Source organism: Falco peregrinus, chromosome Z, assembly GCF_023634155.1.
Source record: "Falco peregrinus isolate bFalPer1 chromosome Z, bFalPer1.pri, whole genome shotgun sequence".
In the NCBI taxonomy this organism is placed as follows: Eukaryota; Metazoa; Chordata; class Aves; order Falconiformes; family Falconidae; genus Falco; species Falco peregrinus.
Window position 1 is genome coordinate 60,450,531 of NC_073739.1, and position 26,590 is coordinate 60,477,120.

The window sequence follows — 26,590 nt, forward strand, 5'->3', positions numbered from 1 at the left end:
GTTCGTGTTCATCTATGCCAATAGTGGTTTAGCTGTAGCACAGGTAGGAGTTTGGCAAGTCCTACTTCCCACTATCTCTAAGCTGTACCACTCTAAAAGACAGAAAGAATTGCCCTCCATTTCAGTAGCCTAGTCCTTCGCTATCAATACTAGTGAAAATGCTTTTGTTTCTGTGGAAGCTGTTCCTCATTAAATTGTAGTTCTGCTTGTGAAAACAGCATGCATGTGATGTCTCGTTTTTCCCATATCAGATTTGTTCATGTACAAGTATAAAGATGTTCCTTTCTTGGTCACCAGCTACTTAATCTTGTAGTTGACTGGCTCAGTATTAGATCAGACATATGTATATACATGGTTGATAGAGGGTCAGTCTGTTATTTAACTCGAAATTTAGACAAAATATGTAAATATCTACAATGAAAAACAAGAAAGAATTTGAAAAACAAAGTATGTTACAAATTGTTAATGAAACAGGGTCTTGGGAGGACTAGACACCATAAATAATGTCAAGCTGGGGCATAACAAGGTAACTCAAGGAGAACCAAATAGTTAATGAGACAAACAGAAAATTACTTGAACTATGTATCCTAATCACCATACTAAAAGATCCACCCTGAGCGAAGAGAGCCCCCTACTAACAAAGCCCCCTCCCCACAAAACATAGGAGGTGAAAAAAAAGAATGCTGTACCTTTAAATGGAGACAAGGCTCATAAGAACAAATGAAAATTAAGTGACTAAACATAACAGTAAACAATTGCTCAAAGTGTATAGAAAATTTTACTATGTGCCAGCTTTGTGGATTTCCTACCTAGCACCCATCTCTGTGCAGACATGCAATGAATAGGTACCTCAGCTCTGTGTGTGAGATTGGCTTTTTGCACACCAGGTAACAAACTATGTTTGTGAAACAGCAATCTCACCCCCGGAACCTGAAAGGTGAAGTCTGTTTCATGTTCATTTGATGGTAATACAGATTGTGCGTCATCTCACTAAAATTCCAGAAGCTTGTATCGATGGTATTTACGTTAACTTTATGTTAACTCATCTGCAAAAAAAGAGAAATTTAAAGTAGTAAGAGTCAATGTAGAAGTTTCAAATGTCAGTATTTACAAACTATCTCCATGGTGTACTGACATATGACAGCAGAGTTTCTTTTTATATGTGGCCATTCATGCTTGACTTAGAAATGATAATCAGCCACCAGTAAGTCAGCAATAAAGTCACAGACCCCAACCATAACTCAACGGTACCTGCACTGCAGCAAGTCAAGCCACAAATAAACATCCCATTATATCCCTCCCTGGCTGTGGAACATGGACATGAAGCCAATATTAAATCTGGCTACAACACAGACTTGGCTTCACATGATTTTTAGGGCTCAGGGCTCAGGTTACCTTGACACAGCACTTGTATGTTTCTTGTTACTTCTGTGCAATTACTGTGAAAACTTTAAGATGGCAAATGTATTGTCATCTGAATTTTAACTGTAGGAGCATAGCCCCACAGTAAATGAAATGTGCTATGGATGGCATATGTCAGATTTTATAGGTTATCTTGAGGAACAGAAGTTTGCTTCCGAATCTTGGTGATTGGCCCTAAATATTTATAAAACTGTACAGTCCAATGTGACATTGCTAATCAATAGAAAGTCATATGTTAGTTTTCAACAGATCTAGCTGTAAAAAAATTGCCACAATATGAAACTGTTACCAAATTAAGTTAACCTTCCTTTTAGATTTATGCCAGCTAATTAAAACTAAATATTGTCATAAATTATAAATTGCACCTGAGCAGATATCCAGCTTGCTTTCACAAAAGGTCAGGAATGACCAAGAAAAAGTTCTGAGTTGTCTCTGATGCCTGTTGTCCCTTGGACTGCTTTTGTTTCCACATCTAATTCAACCAGTGATTTTGATGATTCTGGTTTATAGGAAATATCTTTAAAATTCCGATTAAAAAAATCATGGCACTGCATGTTCTATTAGACTCATAATCACCTGCATTATCTTCCTTTTTATGGACTTGTTCTTGTGGTCTCTCAAGGACCTTCACGAGGTTCTGAGTACCCTCAGTCTCTAGCAAAGCTACATTGGAATTCATAATGTTCAACAGCTTGTATAGACACTCAGCACCTTGTCGATCTGAGCTCACTTTTCTGGTTTGGAAACAGTTTTGTGACTGTTCCAATTGCTATTTCTGTGCTTGTCATTATAGCAGGGTGATACTTGAACTTAATTTAGCAATTGTTCCAATGGTGGCTCATAGCAAAACAGAAATATTCACCTAAAATAAGTTGCATGTAAACCCTGTATAAAACAACATGTTTATATTACTGAAAATTTTTAAATTTCAGAATCAGTTAAATGAATTACTAATAGCAGTGGAAGAAAAGTCAATGAAGATTGAAGAGTTTGTAGGTGATATTGAATTACTATTTAACTCTGTTGAGGTAAGTCCAGTGTTTTATCACACTAGTTTTCTTTCCCTCTACTTAATTTTTTTATATATATATATATATTACTTATAAGATATGCTTGCCTTGTTTTGTAGCGTCATCATTTCCACTAAAATAGGCTGTTTCTCCAGTCCCCAAATTGACTTCTCCCACTGGAAGGTGTTAACTGTAGGGGAAGAAAAAGATTGCTTTTTTTGCACATTGTTGCAAAGTGGAATATGTGACTGTCAAGCACTGGAGGAAAAGGTTCCTTTCATTTTTTTTGTGCTTATAAAAAGCTCACACTGTTTGTGTCTTTATTTAGAATCCTGTGTGAAGCATTTAAATGAGTTGCCCAATGTCAAAAGTTCTTAATGCCGAAATTCTTAAGCCTTGAGGACTGTATTAATTTCAGTTAGAAGTATGGACTTATTTATCAATTTTGTAGTCAGACTTCCTGCTCAGTGCTTAAATATAGAACTTTAAACATTAACAGTAAAAAAAAAATAAAAAAAATCTGTCATTGTTTTAATGTATTTCTCTAGCATTATTTCTCCCAGATGAGCTTGCTTACAGAAATAAAGTTCTCTTATTGTCAGGATGCGAGAGGATAGCTTGTATTGATGTAATTGTATGAGTAATTGAGACGTAATGAGTAATTGAGAATTGCTGTGTATTCTTTAGATGTTGTGATTTTTTCAGCAGACCAATTTACATCTGCTTTTATTTTGCAGGAAAACTGTAAGAAAAATGCAGAGTTATTGGAAAAGCAAAATGAAGACATGCTTAAGAAAGTGGTAGCACAATATGATGAGAAATCAGAGAACTTCGAGGAAGTAAAGAAGATGAAAATGGAGTACCTGTATGAGCAGATGGTTAACTTCCAGCAAACTGTTGATTCAGCAAAGGAAACTTTGGAGACAACAGCAAAAGAAATGGAAGAACTTGATGGATTTGTTTTCCTAAATGTAAGTAAAAATGGCTTTCATACTGTAGCTTTCATGATACTTGTTAGGAAAGCACTGTACTGTATCTAGGCTGAGAAAGAGTTATTTACCTTTTTCTTTTTTTTTTTTTCTTTTTTTTTTTTTTTTAAGACGGCTAAATCCTGCAAGCTCAGCTATTCCATTCTGAAACTGCTAGATCATTTCTTTTTGTCATATGAATTCTCAGAGTGAATTGCAAATGATGCACAGGATGAAAACATGACATGCCATTAAGATTTTTTTGTGAAGAGAAGGCTAAGAGACAGTTCAATAATTTATCTACAATTAATTGTCTGCTGAGGAATAAGAAATATTAGAGTAAAAGGTACTTTATGAAAAATGAGGGTGAAACAAGAAAGTGTAATTGAAAATTATCCAAAGCAGAGTTTTTGTTGGGTTGTGATGTTTTTGTGTTGTTGTGGGTTTTTTTAATGAGCACAGACAGTAGTTATGCACTCAAATTACTGAGGCTGTGATAAATGTTTACTGCTGAAAAACAGTGAGCAGCTGTGTGGTGCTTTGTTGCCAGCCAGGGTTGAAGTATGAGAATGGGCTAGGTTTAGGAATGTGCATGTGAGGTGCATGTCTGTAATGGTCCTTTCCGGATGTAAAAAATATCCCTTATGAATCTGCATGACTAGAGGTACCTCGCTCATACTGTTGTCAGTCATAAGCTAGTTTCAGGGGGTCTTACAGGTTAAAAATTAATGGCCTGGGTCCTCCAAGATTGTTCTTGTGCTGCACAACTTGTCTGTAAGCTAGCTGTGGTGCTTTCTCCTCTATACAAGTTTATCAGCGGTCTTGAAGGGGGTGGGATTTTTGGGACAATAATCTCCCATTATGGAGTTAGAATGTAGTCTGACGTTGCAGAGAAACTATCCTGGAATGCAAGAAATGGAAAGTTCAAATTACTGTCTAAAGATCCATCATTTGTGCAAAATAAAACAGCTTTCCAAATACAAACTCCCAGCCCATATACCAGCAGTTATAGAAATAGCAATATTTGGCTTCCTCCCTTGTTCCAAGCTACACAATGTCTTAGTATCCTGAAACCAAGTGAATGCTGTGGTAGGTTGGCTGTTTTGGGATGGATGAAAAATATAGCTTATTTTCCGGAATTTTGTGAGGTAATAAAGCAGTGCTTTCACAAAGAGATCTTTGCAATCTGGAATTCTTTTGGGGGCTCTGAAAATTACTGGATTCCCTGCTCCTTTCTGTTAGTGATAAAGAACGGAAACTTTTCTGTCCACAAGCCAGGGAACATTAGCTGAAGATTCATGGAGCACAGGGGGGACTCTCACTCCATGCATATACATCTCACCCAGCTTCTAGTGATAAGAAGTTATGAAGGAGTGTTCAGCCAGAATTTGGATTTGTTTAAGTGTAAAAGTCTTGGTTTAAGAAAATATCTGACTGTGCTCCAGTCTTTAAACCTGGGTATTGAATACTGACCCCTCAGGGGCTTAAAACCAGATTTAGACTCTGATAGCCTGCTGAGCCAGAGCTTTGAAGTGCTATATTGTTAAGGAACCGAATTCTCTGCTGCTGTGAATGAGCAGCATCCCAGACATCAAGCCAATAAAGTCATGTGTATTTTATATCTGTGGAGTAGCAAGACCGTTAGATGAGTGGCTCTTCAACATTTTCAGGGCTTTGAAAACTGTTAATATCTCTTTTTCTCCTCCTCTAGTCATCGAAAGAATTCAATAAAAGGTATATGAAGTATGAGTTAGTGCACTGTAGTGAGTACTAGGCCTAGCATGCTGGGTGCTTCATTTAGTATTTGCAAGCTTTGAAAACACACTGCTAATATTCATAACTACTTTTATAAACCTTGCAAAGAATGATATTAAGAGAAGAGCTGCTGTAACTGACTGGTTTTGAAGTGTTTTGCAAATGTTCTGTAATACATCAATTGAACAAGTAGCATTTTAAAATGTCAGCTCAATTTTTGATCTCTACACAGACGTTTTTAAACAGATGTTCCTTGTAGTTATTATTATATACACATATACTAAAAAACATTTTGACCATACTTCCATCTCTTAGACATCACTGGTATGTTCTTTTTTCACTAGTCTGGTTCTATAGTACCTGGTCTCTGAAAGTTTATAATGCAGTGTCACTCACATGGCTGGGGTTGTTTGACTATATTTCTGAACACAGCTCCAGGAAAAATAATGAGATAAAGTAGCTTTCAAAAGCTTACCAGGAGACTATAGGCTGATGTTTTCCTATGTCTCTCCATCGGCACTGCCTGATTCAGGATGTGTCAGAGGACTGGTGCCTCACCACAGCTGCATCCCAGCCTGCCTGCCAGCCAATACCAGTAAATACATACAATTGCGAACAGTTCTCTGCCGTGTGTGATTTCCTCAAGGAAGTAATTTTGGTGAGACCCATCCTTTATGAAAGAAGTGTTTGATTATAAGCCCATATTCCCCCAATAGATTTTCTAAGGTGAGCTACAAATATGCAGACAAGCTGGCTGCAGGCTCCTCCTATGCAAGACCCCAGATCTGCCTTGCCCACACTGCTGCCGTTGGCTTTGCCCAAAGGGCATGGGCATTGTGCAATGTATTTCAGACATACCCTTGTCAGTGCTGCCACAGCCAGCCCAGTGATATGCATACTGACATGGACTGGGATATAACGATGACACTAGGGTTTCGATTTGTGGTCAAACTACAACCTTCGGAGAGTGGTCTGTAAGAGAATGTGCCCAAAAAAACCTTCATGGTTCCTGTTAATCTGCAGAATTAGGAGTATGAATTTGGACTCACATGTTGTAAATCAAAATGTGAGAGTCTGGACACATATCTGCATGTACTTTATTGCGTAAGAATAGAGCAAGTGTAATGGGACAAAACAATTTTCCAAGACTTCCTGTATACTTATCTTTACTTGTTTACTTACACACTAAACATAAAGTTTATTCTGTTTTGTGCATGGGTTTTGTTATTACTTTCCTTTTATAATAACTGACTTGCTAAAAAATGTCAAGAACAAGTCTATATAACAATTAGGTTTTTTCTAAAGAAAGTGTATTTTACATTTGTTGTGCTTTGTTAAAATTATGCATGATTACTTCAGTGACTGACAAAAAAGAAGGGGAGAAAGGTAAAATTCAGTTGCCTTGAAAAAAAATAAGCTTTCATTTCCTTGAGGCTGCTTCTACCTCAGAGTTAAAAATATGTTGGGGTTTTTTTCCTGTAATGAACTCAGCAAATATGGGCTAATTAAGTGGAATCTATCTTCCCTCTCATGTTTTGGGGTTTTTTTGCTTGCCACAAGCAGCTGTTTTACATCAGGTCTCTGGAGTCAGCTGCTGTATTTTAGCTCTAAGGTTTGTAACCTTTAAGAGCACTGCATTAGTAAGTCTGAGCCCCTGTGCTCTTGGGAGCCTTGCTGCGAACTTCATGCTCTCATGGGTTACATCTATACAGACCGTGTGCACTCTCACGGTGCTACAGATTCCAAACCGCGGTATGCTCTACATGTTCAAAATCAGGGAAGCAGTTTCTCCTTGCATGTTGTCCTCAAGTTCATAGGAAGTGTTTGGAGAAACGTACATTGCATGGTCTTTGCTTCTGGCCTCTGGAAAACTATGCCACAAGGGATTTAACTGGACAGCTATGTGTTTTCTTCCAAACAGATTACTTTCTGCGATGGACAATACCCTCTCTTTAGAAAAGGTGCCCAGTGCTTTTTCACTGTTTGAGCACTATGCGGACAGTCCAGGACAAAGTAACCAGCACTCCTTAAAACATGTGGCTGGTAAGGATCTCAATTTCATCTTTTTAAAAGCCAACATTTTGGCAATGCTTTGGAAATTTTAGTGAGCTAAAAAGAGAATCTATTTGAGAAGTACTGGTTTGCAAACCATGTAATTAGCAATCAGAGCTGAATGTAAAATGAAGTCTAATTGTGCATAAGTGTTTGGCTTATAGTAGAACACTAAGAGGAGCAACAGAGGGAAAGTGGAGGATTCTTGCATTATTTCAGCTGTCTCTATGTCAGATTAGCAGAAAGTCTCTACCTGTATATCTCCTGAGGCTGAAGAAGTTGCTGTTTGCTTGCAGTCAGGGACAAAAAGAAGCAATTAAAGGGTGTCCTGAGCTCTCTTCCTCCGAGGGGAGCAGCCCCAGCATCGGTGGTGTGTGGAGGTGAGCAGGAGGCTGGCTGACAGCTCAGGTCCTTGGGCTTGTGCTAAGTGAATGGAGGCACCTGAAACCCCCACGGGATGTGAAGGGAAAGTGGTTAACTGTAGCTGGAAACAGCCTCTGCTTTGGAGATCATCGGTGAAAATTGCTTATCTGATATTTCATGTCCTGTAAAAAGCCTGCCTGTGTGGGCTTTCTGCTCTGCCTGTGCATACATCTATGGAAATTGTCTGGATCTGGACAGCTGTCAATGAAGAATTTGTCAGCACCAATTTGTGGATTTGTTTTCCTCAAAAAGGGGTCTTACTCCAGTGTCTCTTTCTCAAGAGAAAGTTTGTTAGGGATCTTGCATCTCACTGTTATGCTTTGTGACCTCTCGTTCACGATCGCATGTATCACCACCATCATGGTCACTCTGTGGCTTTACAAGCAAAGCCTCTTTCTCACATGTTTGGTCCCTGAGCACTGGAACTAGAGCATCGATTTCCCTAAGGTGCTTTGTTTCTTGGCTGGATTTTCAGGTGCCTAATGGAACACTGGAGAAGCACCATCTTGCACAGACTCTCCGGTGTCTAGTAAGAGCTGAGTGTATTCAGCAGCATCATTATGGGGACATGGTCTCTCTCCACCCCACCACTGCTTTTATTAGACTTAGATGAACTGGGTATCTCTGAGACTTTAATGTCCTTTGTCAGATTTGTATGAATTTGCCTGCAGCATTCGAAGCTTCTCAGGTGGTCAGGCAGCTGTGCATGCAGTGTTACCTATGTCATTTTTTTAGGAAGTCACATAAAAAGATCTTTTTTGTAACGCACTCTCAGTCAGAGTTAACTTAGTGATGTGAATGTGCTATGTGTCTTGGTTCAGTTCCTAAACTTCCTCTTGCAGTCCCATGGGTGCAAACATTCTTTCTTCCTGGCCTGCTACCCACTGGCAATGCCATCCAGGAGGACAGACCCATTTTGTCATACTGTATTTCCTTTTCCTACAACTCACTTCCACGTGGTTTTCCCTAAACTGCTGAGATCCGCTTTTCAGCTCGATTTGCATTAGCTACTGTGTTTGCTGAACACCAATGGCTCCGGACCAGTTTGCTTTGACAAACTGGAAATGCATGACTACCCACTAGCAAGCAACCTTCAATGCTTCTCATCCTTTATACTTTCTTCTCTTTCTGAAATACCTGGTTTTCATTCTTCACTTTCTAGTACCAGGTATTTCAGTTGCTATTGTGATTTTTACTTCGGTGAGCAGTGGAAAAAATATATATTTATTTCTTTCAAAATTACACCCTTCCTGAAGAAAAATAGAGGTAAATGCCCACACGAAACTTTATGTGGAATTGAATGTCTTGAGTACACCATTTATCACGTAGCGGAGGCAAACGTCAGACGCTCTCAATTTTTTTGACTGAACCATTTGATGAAATACATGTGAATTTACCATGTTTCTCCAATCAATGTGTTTTTTCCTTCAGAAAGTATAGTCTTTTGCTGAACAACTTAATAGAATTTCATTTTCACCACTTCAGTAATATCTTTCCTTCAAAATGCCCTCAGTTTCCAAATTTCCATATCAGCTAATGAAAGGCCCTTTTCCCTCAAATTCTTCCTCCTATCATGTAAGCCCCATTGAAAAATGCATAAGCATAAAAAATCCTTGCAGCATGACACTGAGTGTATTGGAACCCAGGCTCTGCCACAAGAAGAGTGCGAATAATTTTAAAATTTTTAAAAATATTATTTCCAAAGCCTGCCACGAGTCCTGCCCTTTTATACCAGAAGGTGAGGATCTTGTAACAATCTTCCATTAGAGTCACAGGGGAATGTAACTGCTTTTCTTCAAGCCCACAAAGCCAAGGAAATTTTATTTCTCATTACATTGGAAAGGAGTAAATATCCATAAAATATCTGGGATTATTAATTTTTTCTCCTGGGGGCTGTGGAGATTAGGTAACATGAAGTAAAAACTTCCTTACACCACAAAACTTCAATAAAAACCGAACTGATGAGAAAACATCATGGTTTTCTGTAAAAAAATAAGATTTAGTCAAACTTGTGGTGCAAATATTTCATTTCTTTAACTGAAATTCATTTAAAAAGGGACCAGCATTTTGATAGCACATAAATGCTCTGGTTTTGAAGAAATAGTTCAACTTCTTGCTTTGAAAGTATTTCCTTTCAGAATTTTGTATCATATTAAGCAAAAAGGAAATTAGAAATAAAATGTTTCTCAATGTTCCCAAACTGAATTTTTATATATAATTTTTTTTCAGGAGTTTTATTCATTAAGCTAGCTTCTCTTCAGATTTGGCATAATAATAAATCTTGCAGTTGTGGGGTTTCTCTGATCATAAAACAATTGTTTCTAGGCAGCTTCACAGGAATAAAAAAGCTGGTTTCCCTACCAGGTCCACTGAAAGGAAGTCTTTTCCTAAAGATGATCAATTTTTAAATTGATCAACTCTAGATGCAGTCAAAAGACAAAATGCAGATTGTTTTTAGCAATTAGAAGGTTGAGGGTTTTTCTCAATGGGAAGCAGATGTAGTCCTACTGTACTGATAGCTCTCTGTATAAATCATAAGGCAACAGCCAGCATCTGCATTTGCCTTTTTCATGCCACAGGGGATCATCATCATTACTGTGAAGATAACTGAAGAAAAGCAAAAGCTTGCTGCTGAGATTCTAGGAGAATTCATGCAATATGGAAATTTACTGGGTGAAGAAATAGAACCATGTATTTTTGTTCCCTGCAATCACTTTAACAATGAGCATCTTTTGGGGCTTTTTTCTTCTTTCTTTACTCTCCCTCTCATTTAAGCCATAATTGTAGAAAGGAACAATATCTCATCAGGGATGGATTTGTGCCGATCAGGAGACAAAGTTTATAAGAAAGCTGGGGAGCCTTGGAGGTCTTTGAAGCACTCTTTGCGAGGGATGCTCCTGTTTGTCCCATTGGGTTCAGATGCTTTGCCAGAGCTCAGTTTCACCTGTGCACCAATTATTCGTTGTCCACTGGGTCTGTGGGAAAATGACCATGCCAGGCAGGAGCACCTAGCTGTGTACCTGCAGTAGGAGTCCACCTCTGGGCAGGGGTGGACTTGAGTCTGCAGGGAGCCACCTGCTCCCCTGTGCTGTTAAAGCCTCCCTTTGCTTATAGCACATCCCTGCTGCGGTCAGTGTCTGGATTTGACAAACTGCATGAATCCCCTCCTGGTGTGTCAGGTCCTTTCCCCTGCCCACCTTTCTGGGATCAGCTATATACATCTGTCTCTGGAGAAGGCTTTCTTCTTCTGCAAGCTCCCTCTCCCCATCAGTGAGCTATCCTGTGCTGTTTGCTACAAACAAGTGCTTTCAGCCTCTGCTTTCGTGGGCATCCTCTTCATAAGGTGTCCTCTCCTCTGGTGCCTGTGCTGCAAGGCAAAGTCAGGTAATAGAGAAGGCAATCACCCAAAGGAGCCTGCATTAAGCTCCAGGGTCCAGTCTTCTGGCCTTTCTGAGGACGTGGCCTGAAATTCTCAGGAGTCCCTTGAGGTTTCATCAGCACGTGTGCCTCAAAGAGTGGAGCACAGAGCTGGAGGACCTTCCCTGTGACTGAAGGGAGCAGGTTTCTTGGGGAAAGGAGAGGGATTGTTGGAGTGGTATGACACCTCTGCATGTCCAGGATTGCTACAGCCCTGGGAGCCTCCCCACTGGAGGTCAGAAATGAACAACTGTGTCATGACTTACCTGCATGATGGTCCTGCCCCATGGGGAAGGTCCCCAAGAGCTGGGCAGGGCATGGACTCATGGTTCGTGTTGGGTTCAGGTGTACTAGGACTGGATTTTATTTTATCCAGACTGTGGGGGAAAAGGACAGATTCCAATGCTAAGAAATTATTTTTTTCTTTTCTTAGTTTAGGACAGCGTATTGCTCTAAAAGTGCACCAATATTCCACATTTCATATACTTATTGTGCTTGTTCTGTGGAAATAAGCAACCTGAGTGAAAATAAGCAAGGGTGTTGCCTCATGAACCTGTAAGTAATTTGGCTGAAAATACAGGAGTGTAAGTAACAATGAAAGACTTTCAGTCCCACAGACACCGACTGTCATACCTCAGGAACCAAACTCGGCCACCAGCACCTCCATAGCTGTCTACTGGGCTGTGAATGATGGGGACGCCATTGACTGCTTCCAGGTCTACTGTATGGAGGAGCTGCAAGCCAGCAAAGATGCAGGGGGTACGTAAGGTCTTCCCTTCACAATGGCAGGAGTCCTTTCTGCTCTGGTTTGGGGTCATCAGAAGGGAGGCCAAGCTGCAGGGGAGGTCCCAGGGCACAGAGAGACGAGAAGGGATGTGAAGGCATTGTATGTAGTACTAAGGATGGGTAACGGTGGAGGAGGGTGAAGTAGATGCTGTTCCTTCTGCTCCCATTTGTCCCCCAAAATGCAAGATAAATATCATGGTCTGTGAAGTGCAAGGCAGTTGTTTGCAAAGAAGCAGCAACATCCCTGTTGAGGTGCCCTGTTATGAAGTGGCCTGGCCTTCAGAGAGGATGTGTCTGTGCTGCCCCGTAGGAACTCACAGGGACTACAGACAGGTCTCCCAAAGGGTCTGCCTTCATTAGGCTTTTAGGGTCCTGTGTGTGCTTCAGAAATATGTCCCAAGAAAAAAAGTTACAGGAAAAGATAAGCAGTATTTCCACAGCATTTGCATATGCAGACAGTTGGGGTTTTTTTCCAAATCGACATTAAAATACTTAAAATGTTAAATATGAAGTTAAGAAAAGGGGATTGAATTGCTCATTCATTACAAAGCTCAGACTGATCATAAAGTCACTTTAAGCAGCTGGGCTTTGCACAAATCCATGTGTGTATGTGGGTGCGTGAGTATATGCATGTGCATGCTAAAGGTTGCTAAGGGCTTTTTATAATAGCTAATTTATAGCTAAGAGCTATAAAGTCCATTATGAGAAACTGTTGGTATAGAGTGGTGAAACCAGGGTTGATACCTGCTGATTGTATGTCACAAATTTGCAGTCTAGTACTCAGTAGGACTGAGGGCCATAATCTCCCTTTGCCATCAACGGTGTTTGAGTGCACTCAACTCAAGGGTATATCAGAAACTTTCTGTCAAAACTGTGTCAGAGTAAAAGAGGGAGATCTCGGCTAGTAACACTTTCTGGACTTTCTGCAGTGGCTGTTTTTTACCTGCTAGTTGAGAGATGCCATTGTAGGCCGTATCAGTGCAACATGTGAGTGTGACATCCCGTTCATGTGTGTGTTCCTCCTAGCTTTGGTGGAAGAATACAGAGTGACGGTGAAGGAGAGCCACTGCATTTTGGAGGACCTGGAGCCAGATTGTTGCTACAGTGTGTGGGTCATGGCTGTGAATGGCACAGGCTGTAGCCTACCCAGTGAAAAAGCCATTTTTAAAACAGGTATGTACATATGTTACCATTGATTATTATTTTGACATTTGATTATTATAAGCTTCAGGTCCTCGGGTGAATTCTAGTCCATAGTGTTACTGAAACAGAAGAAACTTCTTGATTTAGCCCATCTGGCAGATATCAGGCAACTCATGGTCATTTCTTTATTTGCTAAGAGATAGTGGCTTAATTGCTCCAGGGAGGAAACATGAAGGCATTCATATTTGAAGATGTTCCCAGTCTCACACCTTGTAAGTGGGGCATTGGTGCAGCACATCACAAATTTCTCTCCTAAGTACACTGCAATGCTCCAAGAAGCTCTGGGAAAGCCACCTGGCTGTTCCCTGCGGCTTCTGCTGCTTTCTCCTGCAGAAAACAGCTGCAATTTTTGCCTCTCTGCCATCCTCCCAAATACGTCTATGTTGGATTGATTTAAATTATTAACTTTTCAACAGAAGGCCTGCTTTACTGAGGTTACATGCTGTGTCTAGCTCAGTGGGACACAAATCTCTGCTGTGGCTGAGAGGTTCTGCTGCTGTTTAAGTGGTACAAATTATGATGAGGAATTAGATGAGTACTGTTCATGAGCTTCATTTGACTGGCTATTTTTCCTGAGTTATAATTTCCTTAGTAATTTGTATTGACAAAACTATTGCTTCTTGAATTACAAGCAAGGTGAAGCATCCTGTGTCTGAGGCCCTCTTGCAGGCAATTTTTTTAGTGCTACAGGATAAAAACAATTATTCCATTCTTGCAGTCACAAAATACAGACAAGCATATTTAACAGTTTTGTAATTAAATAACTGTGCAACACTGAGTGTATTGTTGAAATCACTTGGCAGCAACCACAGCTTCAAGCCTATTGCTTAATCCACTAGACTTCAAATTTGTTGATGATTCTCTTTGATATTCGATTTGCTATTCATTGGCTCATCAAAGATTATTTTCCAGACAATTCAAAATAGAAATTCAAATTTTACAGCCTCAATAATGTAATTGTAGGCATAATGCAGAATTCCTGCAAAATGGTCAATAATAATGAATTATTGCTACCTAATAAATCATAATTTATAAAGGGGTTTCTCACCTCTTTGAAGCCATTTGAAGCCTTCTGAAGAAGTTAATATCCTCGAGTTTTTCATGCCTTTGTTTGGCCTGTTTCTTTAAGAAAACAAATAAACTAGATCAAATAAGGGCTCATTTAAACACCTTCCCTCAAGATGAGGTGAACTCCTTCTGGAGCGTGCTGAGCCCCAGACGGACTTGCGGGAGCACTGGTGAGCACCGATTAATGCAGAACCACTGCACCCCCTTAACACCAAAGCTGGAAAGATGAGCGCCAGTAATGGAAACCAGTTCCTCAGTGTGAGCCCAGCTACCCTGACATAAAGCTAGAGAATACTTTGATTCTTCAAGCAGTCCAATAAACTCAGAAGCAAGATTTTAGAGTTTATGTGCCGGCTTTTAATCTGAATTACCAAAAATAAAAGAAAATAATTTGCTGGTATATGCAGTTATGGGAACATGCACATTAATAGTGGATCAAGGCTGTGCCTTTTCCAGGTGTTGGGAACCCCCACAAGGTTCCTCTGTTGGGATAGCACCTATGGAGGTAGCAGTGAGCCTGGGGAGCTGTGGGCAATGCAGGTGGGTGCTGCTGCAGCAATCCCCCCAGCGTCTTCTGTCTCCTGCTCTTCCACCTCCCAAATTCACAGCTTGTCTGACCCTTCCCTCAGGAGCACACTGTTTCCAAGCTGTATTTTCTGTGAGGGAATGATGCTGAAGGCAGCAGGTATCCCTCTACCTGCCATCCCCTGTCTGTCTGTCTCAAACTGATCTCTGGATGAAGGCTCTTTGCAATCCTAAAGACACAGGTGTGAATGCACCTTCCTCCATTGTTCAAAACTTATGTGATCCTCACCCTGTACCTGAGGGACAGAGTAATAACTTACTCTTTTTGCCTTTTATAAAATCACTGGACTATTATGAGGATATCGGATACATATTCTAACCGCAGTTAATTTGTTAAGATCTCAGAAGCACAGTAACAACTTTTTCTGGTATGCTCACTCCATCTACTCTTTAGACAGATAATTTCATATTAAAAAAAAAAAAAAAGCTTGATGTCTTGTGACATACTGTTTGCACATACGTAAGTGAGGGTATGTGTGTCAGTTGCTGAATGCAGGTATTAGGGGATTTAGCTATTAATTTTACATTCTTTAGGAACAGATGCATTTAAAAATAGGCAATAATAAAGTATGACGGAAGAGAATGAAGGGATTGTTACTAAGGGAGCTACACAGATGTATTACCAGATGAGAATCAATCTCACGGTTTCATTGTTCTGCTGAATACCTAGATTAGCTGTTCCTGTAGTAAAATATCAAGTACATCTTAACCTGAACTGCTAATCTCCTGATTTTCACTAAATCAGGAAATTGATATGTAGTTGTAGGTGTTTTTCTTTCCTGTTCTACTAATAACAAGTTGTTTTTCTTACAAAACAGGATGCGTCTGGAATGCTTGTTGCGCTGCTGTAAGATTATCATATCATAACACTGTCTAATTTCTACTTTTGTCTTAGGCCTCTTATTTGGAACCCAGTATTTTTAAAAGCAAACAGCTTTCTATGACTAGGATTTTTTTAAATCAATAACCTTTCTTTTAAGGATTGGTATTAAGAATGTTTGTATGAGTTTCAACAACAGGTTGTAAGGTTCATTTATGTTGCTATTCCTTGGAGAGGGAAAAAGCAAGTGAATACAACTGATCCATTTTCAGCCCATGATGCTGGATGTGCAATTTCACACAATAGCTTTTGATTACTTGCATTCAGTGCACTATTTTACATTCTGTTTTCTGTTTTGCAGTTGGGCCTGTAGTTCTTAAACTGAGGTTCTAAAAGAGAGAAATTACAGGACCAAATTGTAGCATTGCAAAAATAAACAGGACATAATTAAGCAGAAAGTCAGCATCTCCCTGTGAGTTCTGCAGCAGCACATTTGTTTCTGGTGCAGTTCATGCAGGGACTGCTGAGGACAGGACTGAGGTGATGCAGGGAGAGCTGTAGGCGGTACTGCCTTGGTGCTCTGCTCCTTTAAGATTGGCAGAAATGAGGAAAATGTGCTTGAGGAAAGGCATAAAAATCTACAAGGGTGTTCTAAGGATGTGCAGTAATGCACAAATACTCACAGTGACTTCCCTAGCATGGGTTTTTCCCCTGTAATGTAACCCTCTGCTGTTGAAACACAAACAAGCAAATGGTCACTGTAAAGGTGGGCAAAACTGACTATCCTGTGGGATTTTGGGGGAGGTGACTTTCCTTTCCCTTTTGAGCATCTCCCTCCAGCTGCTGGTGCACTCCTTGCGGTATGCCTAATATGTCCCTGTGTCCTCAGCACCCACTGTCCCCACCATCAAGGCCGAGGACTGCACAGTGTGTTGGGACATGGCCACTGTCCGCTGGCATGCTGGCTCGGCGTCGGCGGAGTCCTTCATCCTGGAGTACTGTCGACAGCACTCGCCAGAAGGAGAGGGTCTCAGGTCAGTGCCACCATTGCAAGCACTGCTCGGTCGGATTAGGCAGCCACAAATCAGCATCCCCAAGACCGTGGGTCATTATGCAAGAGATTATTCTGCCTCCAACTGCACAAGGAAGAAATCTGCTTCTGCGTGCTGAGGAGCTCATAGGACAGACACTAATCTATGAGATCAGGCTGGGACATAAAAATACTTCTTTTTAATTCTGCTTAACCAGGAAATCCCATTCATTTGGGCCCAAAACCTTGGAGATGTTGCACTGTCTGCAGTGAACTAGAAGCTGCAGGGCTGTGGTGGCTGGGGAACCAACTGCTGCCCTGCAGATGTCATGGCCCTGGGCAGGGCAGGGTAGCTGCTGAGCTCCAAGGGAAGGAGTGGGATGGAGGAACTGGACCCATTTTGCTCTCTGCTTTGTGGTGAACAACGTAGGAGCCAGACTGGAGCATAGTGAAGGTGGTATGGGTGTCCCAGTAATATTGGTGATACACCTCCACTGTCTGGATGTGCAGGCAGGTGCCTCTCAAAGCACAGCTGAGCTAAGCACTGCTGAACTGTGCAGGCATGCCACAGAGGTCAAAGAGCAACCTAAAGAGCAGCTTTGAAAATGGGGGTGGTGTCTGCTTACGCCAGACTCTCTCTGGTTTCGCCTACACAAAGTCTATGCTTCATAGATTGGAGGGTGAGGAGGAATGCAGGCACCACTAAGCCATGAAACCACACACTGTCGAAATGTAGAAAAATTATATGGTGCTTTGTAAATACTTGGGGCTTGGGGGTTTTAATTTGTTTTTTACAAACAATGAAAACATTTTTTCCAGTAAAATATAGTTGCAAATGTCTAGGAAGCTTTGGGAGGTGGAGGGGTGACTTGCCATATGGACCCTGTGGAAGAGCTTCAGTCCAGCTGAGTTTGTCATCTTTGCCTCCCTGGAAGCCTGATTAGGGGTCTTCACCTGGAAGATAGTTCACATGGATTTCATGGAGATATGGCAGAGAAGGAAGAGCTCTACCCTGTGCAGTCAAAATTAGTTGACTAAAAGGTTCATGGGTTTCTAGCAGACAAGTATGCCAGTGAAACTGTGTGTGCCTTGCTGCTTACAAAAGTAGGTTAAAAATTGAAATAAAAAATTTCTGTGGGGTTGGGAGACCTATTTTTCATGCAGTAGCAGCATGCTGCATTAATGCAATCAAGGACTGGTCTTGCCAAGCTCTCCTGCCTCTCAGAGGGCAACCATGACCTGCACTGTTTCATACATATTTCATGAGGCCATCAAGTCCCTGTCAACCTGCCAAAGTCACTGTTGGTCAAGGATAATGCAGATGCTCCCAAAACCTGTGCTGTGTGTTTGCCCTCAGATTTCTTTGCTGTTAACTGGAATTACCTCTTTTTCTCAAAACGACCAGAAAGTGTGACAGTTTCTGTAATTGGTGAGCGAGGTGTCAATAACACCAAGCAGTTTCCTTGTGGGGTGATAAGTGTGGCAAAAAGCTGCCAGAATTGACCCATTCCCTTTCTCAGTGACCTTGTGGAAATTCTAACTTGTTTGTAATTACACTGAGTCACATTTGACTTTTTGGCCTCCCTGTGAGTGGAAGGTGGCCTTCTACTGTGACAAGTGTAAAAAATTCCCACAGGACAAAGTCATGAATCTTCTCAGAATTGCTGTAGTTTAAATTTCTGTATTTGTAGAAGGGCTCTGACTTCTTTTTACAGTGTCAAAGATGATCTTTTACCACTTATTTTCCCTTAAAGCATTACCACTCTTTTCTTTTCCAAAAGCAACCCCCTGAGATTAACCTGGAAAGCTTCTGTAACAGCACAAGACATTTCAGTGATGGAGAATATTTTTTTTATTTTATTTATTTATGTATTTATTTATTTTGCATAAAGCCAAGGAAAAAAGAGCCTGCTGGTACATGGAGCATACTGCTGCCTGTATTGCTCCCATCCAGGGCCCCCATGGTGCAAGTGAGGACTAGAAATCAATGCCTTATGTAGCTGATATAGTGAGAAGCTGCCTTCTTGGAAGTACCTGTAGGGAGCTTAGAATTCCTATGTCAAGTACTTTTATCAGGTGGAATAAAACTGTGTCTTTATGGACACCTAGCATTTGCGCCTGGAAATACTGTAGTTTCTTCTGATTGCTTTTCTTGAAAGTTGGAGTTTGTCCTTTGCAAGTTTCCTGAGCAACACTCATCTTGGGGAGCAGCCAAATGCGGAGTCCTTTGACAGACAGCCTGTGCCTCTCATGCTTGTGGTGGCCCTGTAGCTGAGTGATTTCTCAGTCCCTGGGTGGGAGTTCAAATACGTTTCTCAGCAACTCTGGACAGTTCATACAGTTGCAGCTGGGGACACAGCCTGAAAACACTGGTTGGGGAAGGACATCCAAGCCAAGTCCTGGAGAAAGTGGCATGGTCCCACCCCACAAGGCTACTTTCACAGACATTGTTCTAGGAGCTCAGCCAAGGCGAGGGACACAGCCAAGGGAGCAGGCTGGAGAAATACCCCCATCAAACAGCCAGAGATGAGTGTGGACCCCCTGGTCTGGGCCAGCCCCCTGTCAGGGAGCCTTGGACATGTCACAGAATTGCAGGATGGTTGAGGTTGGAAGGGATTTTTGGAGGTCATCTGGTCAACACTCCTACTCAAACAGGGCCACATGGAGCCACTTGCCCAGGCAGCTTTTAAATATTTCTGAGGAGGTCCTTAGAGTAGTTCTGGAGCAGTCCCAGCTCCCCAGGGAGAGAATTTGAAGCACATCTGGAAATGAGTTCATTAAAAGTTCCTTCTAAATACTATTTTAGAAAATATTTTTATCTGTGTTTTCCCTTCTGAGTTCTCTCTCCTTGCCAGCTTGCCATCTGAGGGACATGGTTTCATATGAAATCATCTTAAGTCTACTGCAACAATGAGTCCCTGGCCTCCTGCTTTGGTCTTAAAGCTCCTTCCTGGGTTGATTCTTTTTCCAGAATCTTCACAAGGCTTGGAAATTTTCTTTCAGTTTCCAAAGCTCTGCTATTTTCTCACCATTCAGCCTCTTTGTGTTGAGAAGTCAATGGAGCTGTGGGTGGAAGATGGAAAACTGTGAGAAACGTAGTCCAGGGATTAAGTGTGTGGGCTGTTCAGATGGAAACCATGTATCACATTATGAGAAATCTGTAAGACTCATGGAGGCAGAAATTAGTACATTATGCAGTGAGTTTGTAAAAGTGGAAGTGACTGAGTGTCACCCTCTCTGCCAATGCAAGACCAGCACTTCCAGTAACAAAAAGTTTACCGTCTACTTGCAGAGCAGGTCTAATGCTGGAAAAGCGAGAAGACAGAAGAGGGCATCACTGTGCTTAAGATGTTGCCATAAACAGCTTCTGACAAATAGCTCAGCATATCCTCCCTTCATCTCACTTGTAACTACTTGCTCAAAACTTCTTTCTGGTAGTCTGTGGTTCAGATACATGTCAAAGATGTCAAAATGGTGCTTTTACAGAACAGATTGGGTGAGACTTGCCCAGGAAGCATGGACAAATTTCTTCAAAGCTTAGATGCCCACTTCTTTTCCCCTGCCTCTGCTTCCATCCCAGTTTTCCTTTCTCTCACTTCTTTTATATTTGCCTTCTTGCTCAGTTCCCATCTTGTATTTTTCTTTAACTCATCTTTCCTTTTTCTCTTGTGCCTTACACTCAGATGAGCTTTTTTCCTCTTCCAAGTCTAAAGATCTCGGGTTCCTTTCATCAAGCAACTCATCAGGTTGCACCTTTTCCCTGAATCTTTCAGTAAGAACCGACCAGCCTGCCAAACTCCCAGTGCCTTGCTGAAGTGCTCTTGTGGTTGGTGCTTTGGTTAGTCATGGGGGTGAAGCAAACTGCAATTGCTACCACGTTTGGGCAACCCATTTCTGTTTACTGCATTAGCTCCAGCATTAATGTAACACATTTCCCAAAGGTGACATGGCCCTGTGCTGATCACGCAAGAGCCCCAACCTCTCTGGAATTCTTTCAAATTGAAAAAAACAGATCACAGGAGCACCCTGTGCTTTTTCTCAGTGCTTTCAATCACTTTCTATGACAGCTGTCAGTACAAAATACCTGTTACAATCTAATAAGAATGATGCACCAGTCTTTCCCCAGAGCCATCCTCCTAGACGCAGAGCTCTATGTGGTGTTAGCAGGAATTTGGTGTGTGTAGTGCTATAGGATTTTACCTTTATGTAATAAATGCAGCAGAGGCAAGCATGTGAAAAACCCTGATGGATGAGCACCGATTATTCTTCAGATTGTACTGCTCTCTGGTGAGACATATGTGGAAAAACAGACACTATGAGTGAATAGCAATGATCTGATCTGACTGCTGACTCACCTACCTTACCTCCTCTGGGGTCACAACAATTAGGGCTAGAAAAGGTAATTTGTTTAATTTAGCTTCCCATAGAGACATTACCTGTGGGAAGGAGACCATCCTGGGTGCCACTCTCAAACCTGAGGTTGAAGGGAAAGTGCCTTTACATAGGCACGTCTCCTATTCATGAATTTAAATAAACTGCCTTGAAGATTTGTATAAGCATTTCTGGGAGGCAACTATCACCTTTATACAGATGAACAGTCTTTACCTGCAGGCATACAATGCATTGAATATATACTCTCTGGCTTTGCAGCTATCAGTCAAAGCAAAATCAAGGAAAATCAGGATCCAGTGTATGAGAATTTGTTAAGCCAATTTTTCATACTCCTGACAACACAGAAAATAAAGTTGGCATCTTTCTAGCCATCCAAAGTACTTCCAGTGGCACTTCAAAGCACCTGTGATCATATTGAGTTGGTACTGACTGTTGCTTTCCAGCAGTGTGTCAAAGTACCAACAGTTGAGTATGTGAACACTGGAGGTTTTGAGGCACCACAAAGCAGGGCACTGTGCAAAGGCAGTTCCCCTGCCGCTGCCTTTTGCTAAACCAGTCTGTGAGACTGCATGGCACCATAAGGGAGACAAAGTCAAGAATTTGTTGATAAACAATTTGTGAGCCAGGAGGTCATAATAAGAACTGTATGGTTTCAGTATGGTCTCAGATATGGGTATCCTTTTTTTTATCTGGAATATGTGCCCAGAGAGTACAAACACAAGAATTGTTTTCACTGTGGTGCAAATGAATTAATTAAAAGGGTTGGGGTTTTTTTCTTCAGAAGCTTGTCCATTTTGTAAAACAGATTTTTCACAGGAGGCAGATGAGAATTCGATTCTGTGCTGCTTGCATTTCATGTGATGACTTATGCTGTAAAATGAAGTAAGCATTACACCAGATAACTGCACGGAGTGAGAAGGTGGTACAGGAACAAAGACCTGAAAATTTGTCTGAAAAAATAAGGAGGATCCCTCAAGTGACAAATGCCAAAGCTCCTACATGATCCACTTGTTTGTAAAATAAGTGTTTGCCTTTCTGATTTGGAGTTTCCAGTTGTGCCTGTTGTTTCAGTAGTCGACAATACTGTTAGCTGGCTTAGCTGTTTGAATAAATTAGTCTTTCCAGGTTTGGGTATCTGCATACATTTTCAAGTATGAAAATCTTAAAACTTTGCAGATCTTTTGCTGGTATAAAGAGACCTGAACTGAAAGTATCCCTGGAGCCCAATGTGAACTATTTCTTCTACTTGAAGGCTGTCAACCCATTTGGGACAAGTGAACAAAGTGAAGCAGCTCTCATCTCAACTAAAGGTAGATCACCATTTTCTGATGTCAAAACAATGGGACAGAGGGGCAAAGCAGCCAAAGATGGAATTTTCCTCTGGAAATCAAACCTAAACTTTCTGATAGGAGAGTATGCAAGTTATTGAGATAAAAGGGATTGTGTTTTATCTGCTGCTTAAAATCAGCACAGTCACGGATGACTTCACTTTAAGTTGGTGTATTTATGTCAGTGTAAAATTGATGTGACCTCAGAAGCAAAAACATTGAATTCTGTCAGATACATGAAATGATTAAAAATTCTTCAGGGATCTCAGTTTGCTTGAGTCTGGCAGAGCACGTTCTGATAAAAGATAACATAATCTTAAAAAAAAGCCCCTTACAATTAAATCCTTGTGGACTTTGGATTTCAGGGATGAGGAAACACGCAGAACAGTTTTAAAATGTAATGGATGATTTAAACTTTAAGGTTTCCAGATGAATATCATTAAAACATGTCTGGTTCTTCCAAACCAGCCTCAAAATTCAAATTTGCTATTTTGAAAAAATAATAGATTGAACATTATTCAACCTTTTTAAATAGTGAAGACTCCTTTATCACTTAGCTACAGTTCTGAATATTAGACTGCCATCCCAATCAGGCACAGCTTAGAAGACCCTTAGCATTTGCATCCTATTTTCTGTTGCGTCTACCTGCCAGCAGACACAACTCTGTCCAGTTGACAGCTAAAACGGTAGTAATTGTTGCTTAATGTTTTATGATTCATCTTGTGTTAACATTGCCAGCCTCTCATAACTGGTGTTTCCTTTTCACTAATTGTATCAGGAACTCGGTTTCACCTGCTGAGCAACACAGCCCATCCCGCTTTGCAAATCTCCTCCAATGCAACAGTGATCTGCCTTCCTGAGAAAACGAAATTCATGGGGTGAGTAGCATCATGACAAGCATGATCACCCTGTGGAGTTCAGGATGGGTCCCTCACTCTTATTTTTGCCTATAGGTAGCTTTCACTTGACACTAATTAATTTTGTAGAACTGAAGCATTTCAGTGCTGGCACATTTCAGACACAGCCCCTGGACTTTGCGTGGTTGACCCCCACTTTCAAGCACTGCAATATTTCAATAAAGCCAGTAGCAGCGTTGATGTACGTTCTGGGAAGAGTTCAGTTTCACACTGAGGAACTGCCAGAAAGTCAAAGGCAGTGGTACCTACTGCAGTTGCTGGGTTTGCCTCAGTCCATGGTCACTTGCTTAATCCTTCAGAGCACTTCAGTCTCAAAGCAATTTGTAGCTGCCCCAAGAAGGCCAGATTTGTGGGCTTATTTTTTAATATATTGTGGCTGGAAGTAATCCATCTCCCATACTTTGCTCCTCTACTGAGGGCATTATTGATAATGTTTTCCAAAGCATCTGTGGCTTTGGAGAACTAGGAAGTGTTCCTGGGGTATCTATAGAACAGTTGTACCAGCCTAGCTCCATCCATTGCAAACATGATTTTTGCAAAAAAAAAAAACCCCAAACATGCTGATACTGGCCCAATCACAAGTACACGTTAGCTTGCATAACTTGTTCCATTACTGAGATGGCTTCTTAAAAAGTAATGAGGTATTACCGGTTTAAGCACTTTTTTTTACTATTACAGCTGAATGCACGCGAAGTGTTTGCCACTGTGTCTACTCAGACCAGCCATACTTCATAGTTTGCACAGGCTGAATAAATTTGAGATCCATTCTTTGCCTCCAAAGTCACCTTTTCCACCTTTTTCTAGCTTCGTATAACTTTTGGTGAAGTTGCATGGGTTTGCCTCCTTAAGATGAGTCCATCCCAGTGCAAAGATGAAACGACTCTCAGTGACAATATTCAAATCTTTGATAAAACCCTGCAGTTAGAAGAACAGAGTGCAATCAATTAGTAATTTTAGATGCTGCTACATGATGTGATTGGAAGAAATATCACAATATGGTTGGTCTGCCACCATACTCACTTTACTGTATGCCTCTTCCACAAACAGGTTTCCTTCAGTCCTGGGTGAACTGCTGCCTGCTAGGGGACGTCATTACTGGGAAATTGTTGTCACTGCCTGCAGAAGCTACAGGATTGGGATTTGCTACAAGGCAGTGCCACAGAGTAGTATCTTGGGGCTGAGTGATACCTCCTGGTGCATGCTGTGCTGTCCTACACAGACCAGGTAAAGCTTAGTTGGTCTAGCTGCTTCGGAGGTTACTTGCCCTTCATGTAAATGAAGCTGGCCAGCTTCAGAAATCACAAGAGCAGAAAGGATTCTTCTGCTTTCTTTCTGAAAAACTGAGTTATAAGGAAAAGACAACTACAAAGGAGCTTTAGGCCTCCTCTTAATTAACAAAAAAAAAAAAGCCTTATAAAGCACCTCAAAAAATAAAAGTTAATCTCAGACAGACCAGTTCACAGCCCTTGAACCAGGCAGTGAATAAAACTTAAAAAACTAATTTGCTACTGCTTTGTCATACCAGGCGTGTATGCTGAACTGCTGCACAAAATCCCAGCAAGTGTATTTATTTCCATAAATGCGTTCATAAATGTCAAGACTCCATAGGGAATGCCTTCTCCTGCCTTGTCCTTCACAGCAGTGGGCACCCAACTGCCACTGTGGCAGGGCTGCAGGGTGCTGGGGTAGTTTTTAAACAGTCCAGTGCCAGGCTGCTTGGAGGTTTGTAAGGCATAACCCTATTAATGGCATAAAGGTGCTTTTGATCTAAACAAGTGTGCTTTTTTTAGTGTGAAATCATACAGATGCATGAACATAAGTAGCTAAATGAAACATCTGAGACGTAAAGGATTTTGCCAAAGCAGAGCTCATGGTTAAGTCTGCATAAAGACTTGTAATAAGAAATACATAGAGTAATATGATTACAGGAAGTCTGCTTTTATGCTGGGAGTCCAAAGATACGAAGTGAAAGAGCTCATCGGCATGCCAGGCAGGGCTTTGAAGCAATGCCGTGTTGGTTTTGCTTACGTACTGAGCAAAATGTGGTTGCCATGTGATATGCTGCTGTATGCAGCCACCTGTTAATAGGTGGGAATAAAGCCATAGGTTATTTCTGGTAAATCACCATGAGGAGGCTCACTGTATTCTGGTTTCCATATTCCTGCAGCTTTCTCTACAGATTTCTTCACACCGGTGTGATGAGTGATGTCCATGTGACAGAACACCCAACCAGGATTGGCATCCTGTTGGATTACAGTGGTGGCAGGCTGTTGTTCTTCAATGCAGAGAGAGAACTGGTGCTGTTTGCCATCAGGCACAAATTCACTGATGCTGCTCACCCAGCCTTTGCCCTGGAGAAGGCTGGGATGCTTACCCTGTGCACGGGAATGGAGCTGCCAGAGTTCGTAAAGAACAGCTAATCCCCTGCTTTATGCCACAGAAAAACTGGCAGTTGCAGTGTCAGGGGACAGGGCGAGGAAGAGGGGTGCCCGGGAGGGTTGTCTAGTCTTCACTGATGAATGCTATGCACGCAGCTCTCCCCCACATCATCAGTAATTGTAGTTAATGCTCAGCCACACAGTCATCCTGAGCCTGGAGAAAAAATTGACTCCTTCAGGTGGAGTGTGTGTCTAGTGATGTACACAGGAGTACTTTTGAGGGGAAAAATAAGTTTTGTTAGATATGAACATTAAGAGGGGGGGAGATTATTTTCCCTGTAGAAATGATAGTGCTAGCTGTCTTTTTAAAGTTGATGATGAGCCTGTGTATGAAATAAATGCATTTCTCACTGCAATACGTGACAGCCATCATTTCATCATTTACCAGGACAGTCAAAGCCTGAATCCAACATGATATGTTTGAAAAATGTACAAAAATTTCAACAACTGAACATTCTGTAGGTTAATACATCTTGTGTTATTGTTTGCCAACTCTTTTTAAATGCACAAATTGAGAAAACTTGAAAACTTAGAAATCTGCACATTTGCAAAATAAGTGAATCCCAGACTAGTCTTCATATCTGTCATGTAAAGTTTGAATATGCAACACCTACCCAACCTGCTCACAGCAGACTAACAGGCAGCTACCTGACTGTGTCAGCAAATACCTGTTCCTGTGAATACTCATGAAACACATGTATGAGGAAACTTGATACTGGTGCTAAAAGTCTTCTATGCTTTCTGTCCTCAATTTGTTGGCTAAGTGGTTTTGATGGTGAAGGGAAGGTTGCCACCTGGGACCTTAGGGAACAGTCAAATTACCAGCAATCTTATCGTGGATCACCCTTTTTCCATCACTGCTTTTTACCTTTGCATTTAGAGATTGGTTGCTCTTAATTTCAGGGTTGTGGATATTTTCCTGCAACTGTCCTGCTCTCTCTTGTTACCTACACTAACATCAGCATCGTGGCAGTGA

The 26,590-nt window shown here is 41.3% G+C and overlaps 1 protein-coding gene across 1 annotated transcript in view; it reads left to right on the forward strand.

The window, feature by feature from the left end:
- The window catches only part of CMYA5 (cardiomyopathy associated 5), a 46,309-nt gene extending 20,101 nt beyond the window's left edge, over window positions 1-26,208 (forward strand). The window contains exons 3-13 of the mRNA XM_055791630.1: window positions 2,355-2,450; window positions 3,170-3,403; window positions 5,112-5,134; window positions 7,077-7,198; window positions 11,657-11,806; window positions 12,860-13,006; window positions 16,399-16,543; window positions 22,108-22,241; window positions 23,038-23,137; window positions 24,224-24,400; window positions 25,344-26,208. Coding sequence (XP_055647605.1) covers window positions 2,355-2,450; window positions 3,170-3,403; window positions 5,112-5,134; window positions 7,077-7,198; window positions 11,657-11,806; window positions 12,860-13,006; window positions 16,399-16,543; window positions 22,108-22,241; window positions 23,038-23,137; window positions 24,224-24,400; window positions 25,344-25,596 — 1,581 coding nt within the window. The 3' untranslated portion in view covers window positions 25,597-26,208. The remainder of the gene's footprint in view (window positions 1-2,354; window positions 2,451-3,169; window positions 3,404-5,111; window positions 5,135-7,076; window positions 7,199-11,656; window positions 11,807-12,859; window positions 13,007-16,398; window positions 16,544-22,107; window positions 22,242-23,037; window positions 23,138-24,223; window positions 24,401-25,343) is intronic.
- Window positions 26,209-26,590: the final 382 nt, after the last annotated feature.